This window comes from Poeciliopsis prolifica, unplaced genomic scaffold (assembly GCF_027474105.1).
Source record: "Poeciliopsis prolifica strain line A6 unplaced genomic scaffold, Auburn_PproV2 SCAFFOLD072, whole genome shotgun sequence".
Taxonomy (NCBI): Eukaryota; Metazoa; Chordata; class Actinopteri; order Cyprinodontiformes; family Poeciliidae; genus Poeciliopsis; species Poeciliopsis prolifica.
Window position 1 is genome coordinate 1,835,347 of NW_026562447.1, and position 15,717 is coordinate 1,851,063.

A 15,717-nucleotide genomic window follows, 5' to 3' on the forward strand; every position below is an offset into this window, starting at 1 on the left:
AAAGATGGAATGCGGTATCAGTCTGTGGAAGAAACAAAGGGCACATTGAGAATCTGTAGACTGTAACGTCATCCTGACAAAGCACTCAGACTCCTGTTTGGACCTCAAACGCATTGTGTTTGGAGCCTGACAACCTCCTGCAGTCAATAGTCACAGACAGAGGATTGTTGTCAGCTGATCTAATGCAATGTGTGTGGGGAAATCAGAAATTTTTTCAGTTTTAAAAAATCTACAGTGTAGGTGGGAACGTATAAATTTACAAATCTGTGTCTGAAAACCTTTTGTTTATTTTGGACCACTCTAGTCCTCAAAAATATAATCTCAAAAGCAAATAATTAATCACAGAAACAAACAAAGAGCACCTCTTGTGGTCTTAAATATTCACTACAACTTTTAGACTGGTGGCTGTACAAAACAAAAAATGGAAGACAAAATAAAAAGAGAAAACTGCAGGACTTGATTTATTAACTGACATTATAAGGAGCGACAGCACCATCTGCTGGTCATATTTAGTCACTGCAGCTTAAAATCAACGCTACAGTGCATGAATTTACAAACCTTTTATTAAGACTTTGAAATGTGCGGAAGATGATTAGAAAAAATAAAATTCTGTCTTCAATCTCAGAATTTTTAATTTCCTTTTTCTCAGAATTCTGACTGTGTTGTCATATAATTAAAAGAATAAAATGAATTTTATTTAAGATTTTTAATTATAAAATGTTTTAACATTAAAATTTGCGAGATTCAATTATTTTTATGTTTCTCATCTTCCCTCCAACTTTCTGAGCCCCACAGCGCCCCCTGGTGGCGCCAACTTTGAAATACACAGAGTCACGTGATTCCATGTCATGATTTACTTGAATTACTCTCATCTGTTCATTTCTTGACAATAAATAAATTCCTTCGTTTTCTTTGTGCCTCTTTTTTGTTTCAGCTTTCCTAAAAACTAAACCTTTACGTTTCCATTCATGCAACATGATTTGTCTCCTTTTCTCTTTGGCGTCAAAACAGATTTAACGTCATATTTAAAGTGTAAAATCATTTTAGCTGCAGCTTTATTTCATGGAGGGTCGAGTTCAGTTCCTGTCGAAAAATAAATTAATAAATGTGTTCAGTCTCTCGACAGTAGAGAAGGAGCCTTTCTGTGAGAGACCCAGCTTTGCATTTTGTTCCTGCTGTAGTACAGCCCACTCACAATAAGACAGTCTTCCCCCAGGCCTCCTATTTGTGTGTGTGGGTGTGTGTGTGTGCGTGTGTGTGTGTGAACGAGAGAGACAGAGAGAGGATGGAGGCGGCAGAGACTCTGATGACAGAGCTTTTATAATACGTCAATAAAATTACATTTTCGTTTTTCCATTGACATCACAAGAGTCATGTGATCAACTACATGATGTTACTACTGGCAGAAATGAAGAAAAAGACGACAGGAAGTGGGAGGAAGATAATAGCATGTTTAGTTTAGTGAATTATCTTGTGAACATACTTATTCCCATGTGATTTAAAGAAAAATAAATGGAAACACCATAATTGCAACATTGTGTTTTTTCGATGTTAGCGCACATTTGTAACGGAAACACCGCTACTGACAACCTGGATAGGTCTACACATCAGTTAAATACATATTTTAAAATAAATGAAAGTAGTTATTGTAAATAAATTATAATCAGTGCCATTTTGTGTGTGTGTCATATGGTTGCATCTATGATGTTGCATAATCTTGCAAAAAGTAAAAGATGCAACTTTTAATCAAAATATTTGTTTGGTCACCCTTTGTTTTGAGGACCCTTAGGATAAATGTACCTAAAACATTTTTTTGTTATATACTGTCGGATTTTAGTGTTTTCACACCTGACAGTCCAGTAAACTCAGTTTGATTAAGGTCCAAAATTAAAACATTTGTTTCAACATTAGCAGAACATTGACAGTTTTGCGAACATTTGTAATGGAAATCCAGCTACCGGTCCAATAAATGAATAAGTTTCTATTCAGACTTCTTGCCACTCCCATGTTAAACTTTCTAGAGCCGTCTCTGACTGACTGACATGCTGGGTTCACTGGCAGTAGCATCAGCGCTGATGTGCCAATATTTGCGGAGTTCATCTCCAGAAATATCACATCTCATTTTGGGCCAAATCCATTATGTTCGTCAGTCGACATTAGAGAAGAGCCAGAAATGGCCCCCTTCCTGTCTGCCGCTGAGATAAATTGCCTATTAGCCCTTTGGGTTTATAATTTGGTGCAATCAATCACTGAGCATGAATAGATGCCAACCGGGAGCTCGTCACATTTGGAATGATAAAAGCCTCGGAAAATGTGTTTAAACATTGTCTTGTGGTGTTTGTCACGAATATGGAAAGATTTTTAAAAGAATGACATTGAGCAACAGACAGACAGTTTATTGTAGCAAGAAATCAAACCAAAACATTTTATTTCATACATTTATTTCAGTCATTTGCAGTAAAAAAAAAAAAAAGAAAACATGACAAAAGGAGGGAATGTTTTGGTTGCTACTTCGCCTGCAGAGTCATTGTCTCATAGTCGACTACCTACTGCGCCTGCTGGAAACAACCAGCCTCAGCCTGGTTTTCACGTCTGATTTTAATCCTGGCTGTGTTTTATGTACGTTTAGCTCGCCAGGTGCCCACTTGCTGCCTTTTATGACTGCCGTTTGAATAAAACCTGCTTTTCTCCCTCCTGTCACCACGCTTTGCTCAGTAAAGGATTGTTGCACAAAGTGTTCAGCCCACAGTCTGTCACATCCCTCCTCCTCGTTGCTGTTTGTGTTGCGTTGCCTTCCTGGCTCGTTCAGATAACAGACAGATTTGGAGAAAACATCAGGGAACGGTTTACACCTGAGCGGTTTCATCTTTAAACCACCTGCTCTGGTTCCTGCCGTCACATAAAGGCTACTGCTTCTTTTCTTTACAGGCTCAAGAATTAGGCTTTTTTATCTGCAGTAAAATGCTGGTCTAATATTTTACCCTAATTTAACTATTGCTCTAAATTTAAGGAGGCAGAAAAACAAAGAATCCTGACTTGAAAAAGGTCGAATTCCTAGAAAAATATCTCCAAATTGTAAGAAAAACACCAGAATTCTGAAACAAACTTCAAAATTCTGTAAAAAAAAAACAGAATTCTGTGAAAAAATATTGAATTTTGAGACTAAATTATGTACAGAGAAAAAAATTCTTAGAAAAACCTTAGAATTATGAGAAAAACATAAAAAATTCTTAAAAAAGAATGAGATTTAAAATCAGAATTTTGATTAAATGTAATAATTTTCAGATGAATTCACTACATAGAGAAAGCAATTTGAATTGTTAGAAAAATGTCAGAATAATGAAGAAAACTTAAAAATAATGCAAAAAAGAGTTAGAATGAAATTTAAAATGAGAGAAAAAAATAATTCTGACAAAAATTTTACAATAATGAGAATGAAATCAGAATCTTCTATGAAAGTTTGAATTCTCAGAATTCAGAGAAAAAGTTCAGAATTCTAAAAAAAGAAAATGAGATTCAAAATCAGAATTCAGAATAAAAATGATGTGAAAAATGGTAGAATTCAAAATTCTTTTTCATTCCAGTAGAAAAATATTTGATTCTTTAAAATTCTTTGCCAGAGGTAGCTGTCTCATTTCAGCCAACACTTCACACGGTGCTGGCTGCATGTTTCTGGCTCCATCCCGTTTCATCTCCCTCCCCTCTGCATGACTCATGGATCCACACCGCCAAACGTCCTCTCAGTCTTCCCCCGCCTCCCACGACTCTCCCCCGGCCTCGGCAGACGGATGAGTCAGTGGACAAAGCGATCGGCTTCCTCTCATCCTTCCAGCCGCTGTCCATCACTGCCCACATCACCGCGTGATTCACCCACCAATCACTGTCTGCGCTGAAAAAATAAGTCCTGCTGGACCCCTCTGTCCTGCAGAGTCAACACCAGGCCCGGTCCAAACCTTTGTGGGGCCCTGAGCAGATTTATTGGGGGGCCCCAACATGTCAACACCAGACACTTCATCATTGATAAACTATTATTAGCATCATTTGCAATAAACTTATATCTTATGGGAGCTTGTTTTCAGCTAATAATTCCTAAATATTGAGTAAAAAGTTTATTTCACTTATCAAAGGTAAAATGGCTTGTTAAAAGTGAAATATTCTGTGTAGTACCAGTACTTTATAATCAATATTGAGAGCTTATTGACTTGTATGTAGAATTTAGACTGTTTCAGTTGTTTTAAGATATTTGCACTAGAAACTAGACCAAAAATACTTGGTGAAATGTTGTATTTTTGCAGTGCACAACAGTTGAGTGTACCACATTTTATTCCCAGGATCTCCTTGGTGATATTGCTGTAATTTCATTCCCTGCTGCAGGCTGCATTGATCTTATATTTAACCAGAACGTCCCTGAAGTGCTCAACAAGCTGAGATCAATGCTAACCTGTTTGCTTCATGTGTTTACCATTCAGCATTGTTTTTCTGTGGCCTATATTCTGGGATTACTAACTACTTTCAATTAATAACTCAGTTTATGATTTCCAGATACAAATAAATACATTTGGGTTTGTAATTCTGAAGTTCTGCAACAAGTCAGCATTTTCCACCATCGACTATCTCTTCCTTAGTGATGTCGCCTCGGTGAGCCATAAAGCCTGTTAGGACAGTAGCCAAGCTGTGGTTACCATGCACAACGCCATTAAAGGCCAGCTGCATGTCCGCACAAGCAAAAAGCAAACAAACCTGAGAAGGTATACAAGGCATAAAAGCATCATGAGAGCGACTTGGATCAGCTGGATTAGAGAAAATTGTCGGAGAAAAAAAGCAGACAAATCCTGCATTTGTTGGTTCTTTTCAACAGATTTTTGTATAAATCTTCAAATCCAGGGTTGCAATAGTTTTGTGTTTTTCTTTTGTTGTGACATTTTTGTGTCTGGTTAGTTTTAATTAGTTTTTAATTTTATTTTCCTTTTTGGGATTAGTAAAGTATTTTTGGATTTGAATTGTTTTTTTTAATTAGTTATAGTTTTAGTTCTTTACAGACTGTGTTTAAATTGATTGGGTAATTAATACTTATCAGAAAACACAAATAAATAGATTAATAAACACAAAAATGAAAAATGTTGCATCTATAAGTTCAATGCGTTTTATATACCTCCCCCATTAATTACTGATTTTATTTCAGTTCAATGTTTTCTTTATTATAACAACCTTGGCCACACACTTTTTTCATATAAATATTTATTGCAGAGGAGGTATCTTTTATGTACATGCTAACACAATATAACACAATATAAATCTACCAAATATACCCATATATTGATGCTATAAGCTTGTCATAGAGCAATAGTCATAACAAGCACAAAATACAGTGGGTCGGGGACAGTGTCACTCACTATACAACTTGTAACAGTCCATAAAATATAACATTTTTTCCTTTTTTTGTTCTATCAAGGGCAGTGAAACATCAGTCCTACTAAGTTCTTGAATTCATGCAGAAGCCACAAGAGCAAGAATTACGACGTTACAGCATTGAGTAGTAGTAGTAGTAGATTTGCTAGTACTTGTCGTAGCGTGACACCGTCCGGTCACAAGAGTCCAGTTCAAATGAAAGCGGCCGGCCGAACAGAAACACACCGTGGTTGACGATCAGTGGACAGAAAAGCTACAAGACACGGCATTGTCTGTGATGGCACCAGGACGACGGTTCGGGTTCAAACCTGCACCGATTCCTTGATGATGACGATAAAATACAGATCATTTCCAGAGAGACCGACAGTTAACAGACACCAGAATGCTTCACAGAGTTTAATACACACACACACACACAATGGACAGAAGAAAAATAAAACAGCAAGTTGACGATCAGAAATTATTCAAATTAAAGAACAAATTGGGCTCACTGTAACGTGATATTTAGTTTCATGATGGGATATTGCACTCATTGTATTTTCTACTCATATTTGAGGATTAAAATTAATTTGAAAGCAAAAATATCTCTTTTTTTTAAAGTTATCATTATTATATTGCTTTATTTAGTATTATTATTTTCATTACACACAAATCAGAGGAGGTACAATTTTCTAAAATAGTCCCTTTTTAAAATAATAAAAAAAGACTGTTAAAGCACAATAAACAGGAGCAGGTCATTTGTCACCCATGGCAGTAAATCTCCCACAAACTTTTCCTTTTTGTTAAACCTCCCAGCAGATATTACACTAAAAAAAGAGAATGGAGCTCCAACTTATAACGAATTAGTTAATCAAATTAAGTTGGTCAAACTGAATTTAGTTAAGTTTGTTTAACATGACAACTTAATTACTTGTAACAAATTTACTCAGTTTTATTCAAGCTGGATCACCCATTTCTGTTTTTCAGTGTATGTTAAACATTTTCAGATCAGTTGAAGCAACAGAATTGGAAAATTAAAAAGCACCAACAATCATTCAAACTGATACAAACTTTCACAGAGATGTGACTGCTAGCTTCTGCTTGGTCCAAATTAAAAGATTCTTGTTTTTTAAAAAGGGTTTTTTTTAAAACCCTGGTTAACAATGAAAAGTGATTTTTTTTGGATTATCTAATAAAATCAGATGAGCAAAACTCCCAATAAATCCCAAGATGCAACCAAAAAAAAATGCGTCTTGTTTTATGTGTAAATCCATTCGCCTACTCGTTTTATTTATTTACTTTAAAATTTGAAAGGAGTTTTAGTGTCGTGTTGATCTCCAGGTTACTGCTTCACCTCTTTATGGTGGATTTATGAAGTTTCATCCACATACATGGTGGTATCACAAACATCGGACCAACTCCCATTTCAAACTCTGACCCAAAATGCTGCTGCTTCTTCTTCCTTATTTTTTTAATTGATTTTTTATTTTACCCAAAAACACACAATTTATTCCTTGCATTGCTGTTTAAGCATTTTGACGACAACAGTCAGAAATATGGCCGAACCTCATGAATAATTCATTAAGCCGCATCTACAAACACATTGGGTGCAACATAAAGAGCCATGCTGGATTCCCAAACAAAACCGGGTCAGACTGACTTCAGTTCGCGGCTTTGCCAGTTCATACTCCCATTTCGTTGTACCAGGGTATTGGAGTTTATCACCAGTATTTTGGTTCTGATCCAATTTGGGACAGATGATTCTAGATAGTGAATAAGACAGGGTGCATTCACACCAGGTATGTTTAATCCGCTTTAATTAAACTCTGGTTTGTTTGTCTGAACATCAGAGTTTGTGTAACTGAACTCTGATGCAGATCAGAAAAGCAAACCCTGGTCCCACTGCAAACCTCAGTCTCGGTTCGTTTGAGGTGAACTCTGCTGTTTGAATGGATGTGTGAATGCCGAGCAGACCAGAGACCGCTCCGAAACCAGGAAGAGGACTGCAACACAGGGCATTCTGGTTAAATAGAATCAAAACAAACATGAGAGTCTACCTCTGGCAGGAGAAACGATTCATAGTTTTTATCAAAAAACAAAAGAGAAATCCAACATCCACTAAAATCTGACGCTCATCCATTTTTACCTCAGTGGTTCTTGTTGCAGTGCCCCCACAGGAGAGGAGGGGAACAGGTTTTTCAAAGGGTTTAGACCATTTGCTGAAAATGTAAATGTTCCGGTTTGGTCCCCAATTGAGCCGCGTCTACGGGGCTATCTGGTGTGAAAACATCCTTATTACAATAAACCTAAGTGACCTCTGGTGGACAAAATACTAAATCACATCAAATTGTGGGAGGTTAAAGTGTAAAGTCTCCTCAGTTGGTACAAAATGTCCCTTAGTAGACGGCAACAAACGTCAGGGACAAAACAACCAAAACCAATAATCTAGGAAATGGTGACGGGTCGTATTGACCCTTGCAAATGACCTCCTTCTGTATTCTCCATTTTAACTTTTAAGGGATATAAAAACAGGACCAATGGGAAAAAATGCTAGTTAAAACATTAGCACTGCTCAGTTGACAAACAAGCAGAGTCCAGCTACTCGGCACCTGGCTGTGCATGCTGTTAATACAGATCACCGTCACAAAATCCAGACAAAAATCACTTTTTCCCCTCTAGACTGATACAAGACGATTCTAATAGTTAGGCATGAATAGTACATCTCCACAGTCTTGGAAGCATTTTAATCTGCAGAGAACTACAATTAAATAGATCTAAAAATATATATATATGCTGTGTGTATGATTGCCAGTGATATAATATGGAAATTAAGAGAATAAAATGTGCATAAAGGACATAATCTGTTCTGAATTTATGACGTTTGCTAAGGTGCTATTGAGTTACTTTCCTTTCCGTTTTTGGATCAAATCCTTATGAAATACAAGTCAAAGACCAACATCACACTTCACAGACTCTTCCTGTTTTATACTGCAACCCAAATCTCATCTATGTGACAACAAAGACAAAAACTCTGAGCTGGAACCAACATTGTAATATCGCTTCGTTGCCACATGTGGGTGAAAAAAACATCAGACAGGAAACAGAAAGTAAAGACTGCAGAGATGGAGAAAGCTGATGTCTGACATTGCTCATAAAGTGTAACAGTTGCATAATTGGTCTACAATTTAATTTCCAGGAATTTCCCTGTAGTGATCTGGAATGCTCTTCTTGACTTTGTTTTGTCGTTTTGTACATATTCCAAATGTGTAAAACTGGAACAAAACCTCAGAAAGGAAGGCAACTTTTGGGTTAATTTTGCTTCCAAGTTACCATACAAATAGTAAAAGGTAATATATATAACTCTTTGCAATTGAAAAAAGAAAAATTATACATTGATAACTATAATTTCAGAGGTCCATTCAGGTTGAGTGTCATGCCTTCTTGCTTGATTTGCTCTCGTCAAAGTCCCAGGGGCAAACCTCGGCCTTTTTAGCAGAACTCGCAGCCGCAGCTTTTGAATTTGGATTGCTCTGCTTTTCTACTGGGGCATTTTTATCAGAACCCGTCTTACTCGACACGTCCTCAAAATCCCACGGACAGACTTCAGCCTGTTTTGGTTTGGCTGCTCCAACATTAGCGCTTTTTCTTGTCTCTACCTGCAGCCCCTCCTGCCGACCCTCTACGTCCCTCGGACAGACCTCTGACAATTTCTGCTGGCTAAAACGTTTATCTGATGACTTTGTTAAACTTTTCTCATCCTCAGTGTCTTTTGACTTTTCCTTCTCAACCGTCCTGGTGGAAGGGCCGCCTTTCCTTATCGTGGGCGATTCTTTAGCTTTGGATGCTTGTGCCGGACTGGGTGTCCTGTCTGTATTTGGAGAAACCGCAGCACTGTCGTAGTCCCAAGGACAGATTTCGGCTTTCGTTGTTGGTAGGGGCAGAGATGTAACCCCTTTGGGAGCATCTGAAATGGGGTTTCTACCTCGTCCGTCCACAGGAGAGGAGCTCTTTTTCTGCTTTATTGTATCTGGAGACCGGGCTAACTCTGTCACCTTCTGCTGCTCTTCGAAGTCCCACGGACAAATGTCTGCTCGCTTTGTTTTGGAGCTTTCTAGCGTAGAATGAGGCCTGTTTGACCTTGACTGACTGGACACTTGTTGCCTTGCTCCTTCTGAGAAACTGGTTTGTGTCTCACCTCCCTCTTCCCACGGACAGACCTCGGCTCGTACAGAAGTCGTCCTCTGAATCTCCTTTGAGTGTCTTCCACCCGATGGAGACTGATCAGAGGCCTTCTGCTTCTGGGATTTACTCCCTTTGGTGCTGCCTCCATGAAACGTTGTCGACTCCGTCGGTGCTATCGAGACGTGCTTCTGGATCTTGTTCTCAGATGGAGTCGGCAGGTCTTCCAGCTCCCATGGACACACTTCAGAGACATCGTACAGGTCCTGTCCGCGGACTGGATCAGAGCAGATTGCAGGCTGGCTGCCGGTCACCGGCTGCTTCATTATCCTGCCTTTGGCTGCACTTTGCTTGTAGTCAACTGATTGGCTGATGATCATCTTTGGCTGACAGTCGTTCTCTGTCTCTGCATTCGCTTTTGTATCTCTGCTCTTTGGCTGACTCTTCTTATTGCTGTCCTCTGAGCTCTGGGTCTTCCCAGTCAAGCCCAAAGTCTTCTCCTTGGCGCTGGCGATGACACTCAAAGACTTCTGCAGCATGGACGCTCTGGGGTGAATCGGTTTCTTGTCAGCTGTTAGATTGTGGGCACTCGCCGACTTGCAGACTAACGGAACAGACTCTGTAGATTCACTGGGGGCGTTGATGTTCTCACTGGACTTCTTGACCAGCTTTTTGCCCATCATCGTATCTAGTAGCGACCCTTCATTTGTGGCCGTCTCCATCTTGTCTGCAGCGGCCCTGTTAGCGTCTTCGTTCTGGTCACGGACATGGTCGTAGCTGCTGTGGGACTTCTTCAGAGAGAAAACCTTGTTCTTTAGCGTCTCTTCCTTGGCTGGTTTCACCAGATGACTGGGATCCAGCGGGTTCTTCTTCAGCATGCAGATGCTGTTCCGGTTGCTCCCGTAGTCTCCCACCTCCTTGTCTTCCCGGCTGCACTGCCGATGCACAGACTCTGGGATCTCGGTGATGCGTCTCATCAGCGAGCGCCCCAGACCTTTCTTGGAGCTTCGCTTCTTCTGCAGGTGTGGGTTGTTCGCTAGCATCTTCTTCCTTTTGTAAATCTCCAGCTGGGAGTATAACTTCTTCAGCTCCTCCTAAAAATGAATAAGAACAGAAAAGCAGATTGGTGAATCTTTGTTGAGAGGCATTTAGACGATAAAACACACAATCTACTCCACTTAGACCATGCAACTCCATGACAGATGGCAACAAACATCTGCTAAATGACGCACTACTCAAAAATCACATGCGTGCTGAAAGAAAAGCAAAGACAGGACTATTCTGGACAGCATCAAATAAGGAAACAACGTGTTTTAGTGTTAGGTCTGAAACAGCCTCTAATCCCGGGTCCTTGACTGGCTCCATCTGTATCTTCATCCAAGACATTAAGTGTTTCCAAGCAACCTGGATGTGATCATAAAACCACTTTCTCAAGAAAATACTCCAAAGGCACCCAAAGCTTTTGGTAGAGAGACTTCTTCAGCTCTAACAGACAAACAGATATCTCAGCTCACGTTGGTACGTTTTTCCCAAAGGCTGTCGCAAGACCTTACGCCACAGCCATTAATAGAACTGAGATGGCCCATTTCTTCTGGTGTCTGCAATAAAAAACTGCCATGGCTCAGTATTTGCAGAGGATTCAAACGCAACGCCAGGTTATGCAAATGAGAAGAACAGACGTGTGAAAACACTTCATACCCGAATGTCCTCGGGGTCCAGGCTGTGCTCGCTCCATGCTGAAGTGATGCTGCTGTTGAGGTATGACCCGGAGCGACCCATGTCCAACTCGTCCTCGTAGGCCTCGGAGGCGATATCATCCCTCATATGGGTCCCAGCGAACAGAAACTAGAGAAAATGTGTTAAAACTGATAAGTAGGCGTTGCCTTATTGGCAATACAACATTTAAGTCCTTGTAAACTATAAAAGTTGTGTTTGTGTTCCACTAATGCCTGTTGATGCAAATTCAGCACAAACCAAGAATCATGTTGGAAGCACGTAACAGTAATCTAGAGCCTGAGTATCACCCAGTTATCATTAATTTACTTCATTTGCACAAAAAACGTACAAATTTGCTTTATTTAAGTTTTGTACAATGCCTATAAAAAAAGAGTTTTTCTCCTTTTATTGCTTTCACAAATCAATCATAATCAACAAAATTAGTAAAAAATATTTTTAAAAACTGCAATATTAAGAAGAAAATGTATTTCTACAAAATAATAATCCATAAAATAAATGATTGCATAAATATTCACCAACTTTCCAGTAAATGACCTAAATTAACGGCGGTCCAGCCAATTGGTGCATGGAATAGAGATCACTGAGTGCAGTGAATGTGTCTCCAGTGATTGTCGTAAAAAGACAAGCAAGGAAATATTTAAATTGAGATTTTTTAAAAATTATTTTATGAAAATTAGTTTTGACTTTTTGTTGTCAAAAAAGCCTAATTTTGTTTTTCAGTGATTTGTACATGGAATAAAAAGGGTAAAACATTTTATATACACTGTATGGACTTCATTCAACTTAATTTATAACAATATAATAAAATTATAAACTTGATTCCTAAGAACATTTTTTAAAACAACTTGAATCAAGGGTTTAAGTTCACCTACCAGCATGTCAATGACTTTATATAGAACGGATTAAACCAGAAATTGTATCAAAATGGCCTAGTCCAAGTAGACAGAACTGAGAATTTGACTGAGGACCGTTTTCAAAGCCAGCTGTTATTTCCTTTCCTCTTCTGAATTTTTCACCTGTTAGTTTAATAAAATGCGTCTCAGTTTCAGGTACGGCGCATGAAAACTGATGTTCGCCCACCTTGGGAACGAGCAGCAGACCCAGAGTCACCGTCACCGTCAGGTGGGTGTGGCTGAAGAACAGCAGCAGCATCCAGTCTGGGTGGAGTTCATGAGCCAGGGTGAACCTGGACGCAAACGGAAAAAATTAAACAGCCAAACAAACAAAAAACACACAGAGACTGCAGGAAAACAAATACCAAAGTTTAACTTCACAACATTCCTTATTTTACCATGCTTATCTGATCTCATAGTATTATAACTTTATTTTTGTATAAAAAGAGAATAAACCGTCTAGTCGGTTCCACTGTTTCAATTATCGTTCCATTTGGGTGATTGCTTTGGCAGCTGGAATATTTTCTTCCAAAACTTTCAGGATGATTTGCAGAAAAGAGAAGCGACGTTTATCTGGACATGAGATTTGGTCTATTGTTGCGTCCCACAGCCTTGGTGGGATAATTAGCGTCTGGGACCACAGCGGTGAGAGGAATGATCAGGATTTGAAGGCATGGCGCCACAATGCAAGCAAATGTCATATAGCAGCCTCGTTAAAGTCAGAAAATGGGTAATTAACGAACAGTTACTGTGGTAATAGCTTGAAGGCGCGGATGAAGGCAAAGGTCCAGCATGTGAAATGTCCCGGAAGCTTTGAAGTCTGTCCTCCTTCATGTTTGGTGATGAGTTTCTGTGCAGACGAGGGTTTAATATAGCCCCGGCGTTTTGTCTCTCCTCAGCCCCAATCGTCAGTTCATTCCCTACACCGGGGTACAATCTAAACCTGGCCGCTGAGGATCAAGCAGCTGCTTGGTGAGACGAATAGAAACTCTCTAATTTATAAAAGGTGACCTATTACACTGCCTTAAACAGGTTAGGATAGACTTATACGTCAAATGCGTCAAACTCAAGGCCCGAGGGCCAAATCTGGCCCGCAGTAGCTTTTTATGTGGCCCTCCAGATTCCAAATTACATCATGAAGTCCGTCCAGTTTTTCATAGTTCCACAAAATTCACATCTTTTCCTAAACTTGCTGCAAATTTTCTCAAAAACATAAGTGACTGCTGCCTCGGCCTAAATGTCAATACAGTGATTAATAAAAAGTCACATTTAACGTCATACAACAGCGCAAATATTTCCAAAATGGCTCCACAATATCTGTGATTTTGATTGCAAAAAAACACAAAAACGATCACAAAATCTTAATGGACTGGAAAGATGTCAAGCACATTTAAATTTTAAGAAACACTTTTTGAATTTTGAAACAAACAACTTTTTATTGATATTTTAACAGTTTTATTGGTTTTATCAATAGATTCTGACTCAAAAATCTGAATGTTCTTTATGAACATTCAGATTAGAAACTATAAGATGCACAAAACATGTTCATTACGTTTTTTGCACAAACTTGTTCTTAGATGAGAGATTTTAGGGCGTTTTGTCACTTTAAATCCAAATAACCTGCTGCTGGCCACGCCCCCTCCTAGGTCAACGTTTAGACTTGCACATTAAAATGGCTGCCAACAGATGTTTAATTATACAACCATTTATGTGACAAGTTGTTTCTGGATGGTAAGCAAAACACTTGGCTTTTCCAGCAGCCATTGTACAGCGCAGAGAGAGATACAACTAACCTGTTAAATATTAAGGTTACAATCTTACTCAGCTAAAAGTATAGGATAGTAAAAATATTCCTAAAAGTAATTTTTTTCTAAAATGTTACTCAAGTAAATGTAACAGAGTAAATGTAAATAAACAAAAAAGGTTTCAATTATAATGACAAAGTATTTATACGGAGTTCAAAAGCCTCCAAAACTCAACATTTCTTTGAAAACCTATGAATAGCAAAACATTCAAGATGAATAAATGTTTATTTAGAGCTAAAATATGTCTGCCGATAATTTCCCCTTTATTGCCGTCACAGAAAATAAATCACAGTGGCGCTCTTCATTAGTAAGTAATGTGATGGAGCTGATCTCTAAGCTAGGGGCTAAGAATAGCTGCGGTGATGTCAGTTCATTTATAACATCTTTGTGCAGCGATTTGACGTGCAGAACGGAGGAACTTCACTGTGAAACAGCAACATGAGGCTTCGCTCTCAGGTCACATGTAACAAACATGGAAGTTATGCTTAACGATTTTATGAGATAAGCAAAACGACACATAAATGTGAGGTTCAACTAAAGTTAGGAGTGGTTATCACAATTTTCTACACAGCGTGTTTCTTTAAAGACCGTTTTACTATGCAAGCTACTGCCCCCAAATCAACGTTTGCACTCAGGCGTGAAAATGGCTGCAATCAGACACGCTATTATACAACCGTACATCTTTGAAAAGCAGAAGTTGAGCCTTCTGCACAACCAACCGTAAAGCAGCAAGTGGTTTCTGGATGGTAAGTCGACAACAAAACTCTTGTCTTTTCCATCACCCATTGTACACAATGTTAAAAGTAGCTGACCAAATGTGCTGGAATTCTGCTTGGGTTGCTAGGTAACAGGGTTGGGCTTGGGGTTGCTAGGTAACGGAGCATAGAATGTTTTTGAAACGGCTCATTTTTCAGACATCAAAAAAACAGTGTTGTTGTTTTTTAAGTGCTCTAACTGTTTTTAGAATCACTTGAGACACAAATGGCAAAATAAAATCGAGCAAAATGTGAATTTTGCATAATGGTGCCTCTTTAATATTCTATGTATTTTTGTCTTTTCTGACCAATCACCGCAACTCGGTTGAGTTTTACACAATCGTCTTAGCCTCCTTCTAATTAACTTCCTGATTCAAGATGAGGCAAGTGTGACAGCAATGGTAACTGGTAATTTATTTACACTGTGTCTACAGGTCAACTCTTCACAAAACTTGAAAATGTTTGCACTTCAGTTACTTCAAGTATTAAATTGCTATCTTTTTTTTTTGGAAAAGCTTATTTGTAACACCACGCAGCATCCACAAAAAAACAACCATTGCATCCTGGATGAACTGAGACATGCGGGTTACATTTGGGAGCAGAACGGACCTGATGACGTGGAAAATGGCCGACAGCACCAGCTCGTTGTGAACGGCGATGGCCATGTACCGCGGCTCATGGAAGGCCGACGGCACGGTCCTCACGGCGTAGCAAAGGTACACGGCCCACAGCAGGAAGAGGAACTCCGCTGTTCAAGAAAAAATGATGTTGACCAACAAGCCAAATTAAAAAAATGCCACAACTTTCCACGTTCAACATATTTCCTCCTCAGATACACAGGAAAACCATTTGCTCAACAAAAATGTTGGTTGCAGCTCTGATTTTTATTTACGCAGAAACGGCTTCATTACAGGTCAGGTTTAACTCTGAAGACAATCAGCAACAGACAAATGACAACAT

General features: G+C 39.0%; 1 protein-coding gene across 2 annotated transcripts in view; it reads right to left on the reverse strand.

Moving 5' to 3' along the window:
* Positions 1-5,175: 5,175 nt before the first annotated feature.
* gpr158a (G protein-coupled receptor 158a) overlaps positions 5,176-15,717 on the reverse strand; it is a 58,065-nt gene continuing 47,523 nt past the window's right edge. The window contains exons 8-12 of one of the 2 annotated variants that reach the window (XM_055020948.1): positions 15,367-15,505; positions 12,385-12,490; positions 11,266-11,412; positions 11,082-11,165; positions 5,176-10,661 (exon numbers count right to left, since the gene is read on the reverse strand). In XM_055020948.1, the coding sequence (XP_054876923.1) occupies positions 8,820-10,661; positions 11,082-11,165; positions 11,266-11,412; positions 12,385-12,490; positions 15,367-15,505 (2,318 nt within the window). In that variant the 3' untranslated portion in view covers positions 5,176-8,819. The remainder of the gene's footprint in view (positions 10,662-11,081; positions 11,166-11,265; positions 11,413-12,384; positions 12,491-15,366; positions 15,506-15,717) is intronic. The other variant, XM_055020949.1, reaches the window with a different exon arrangement.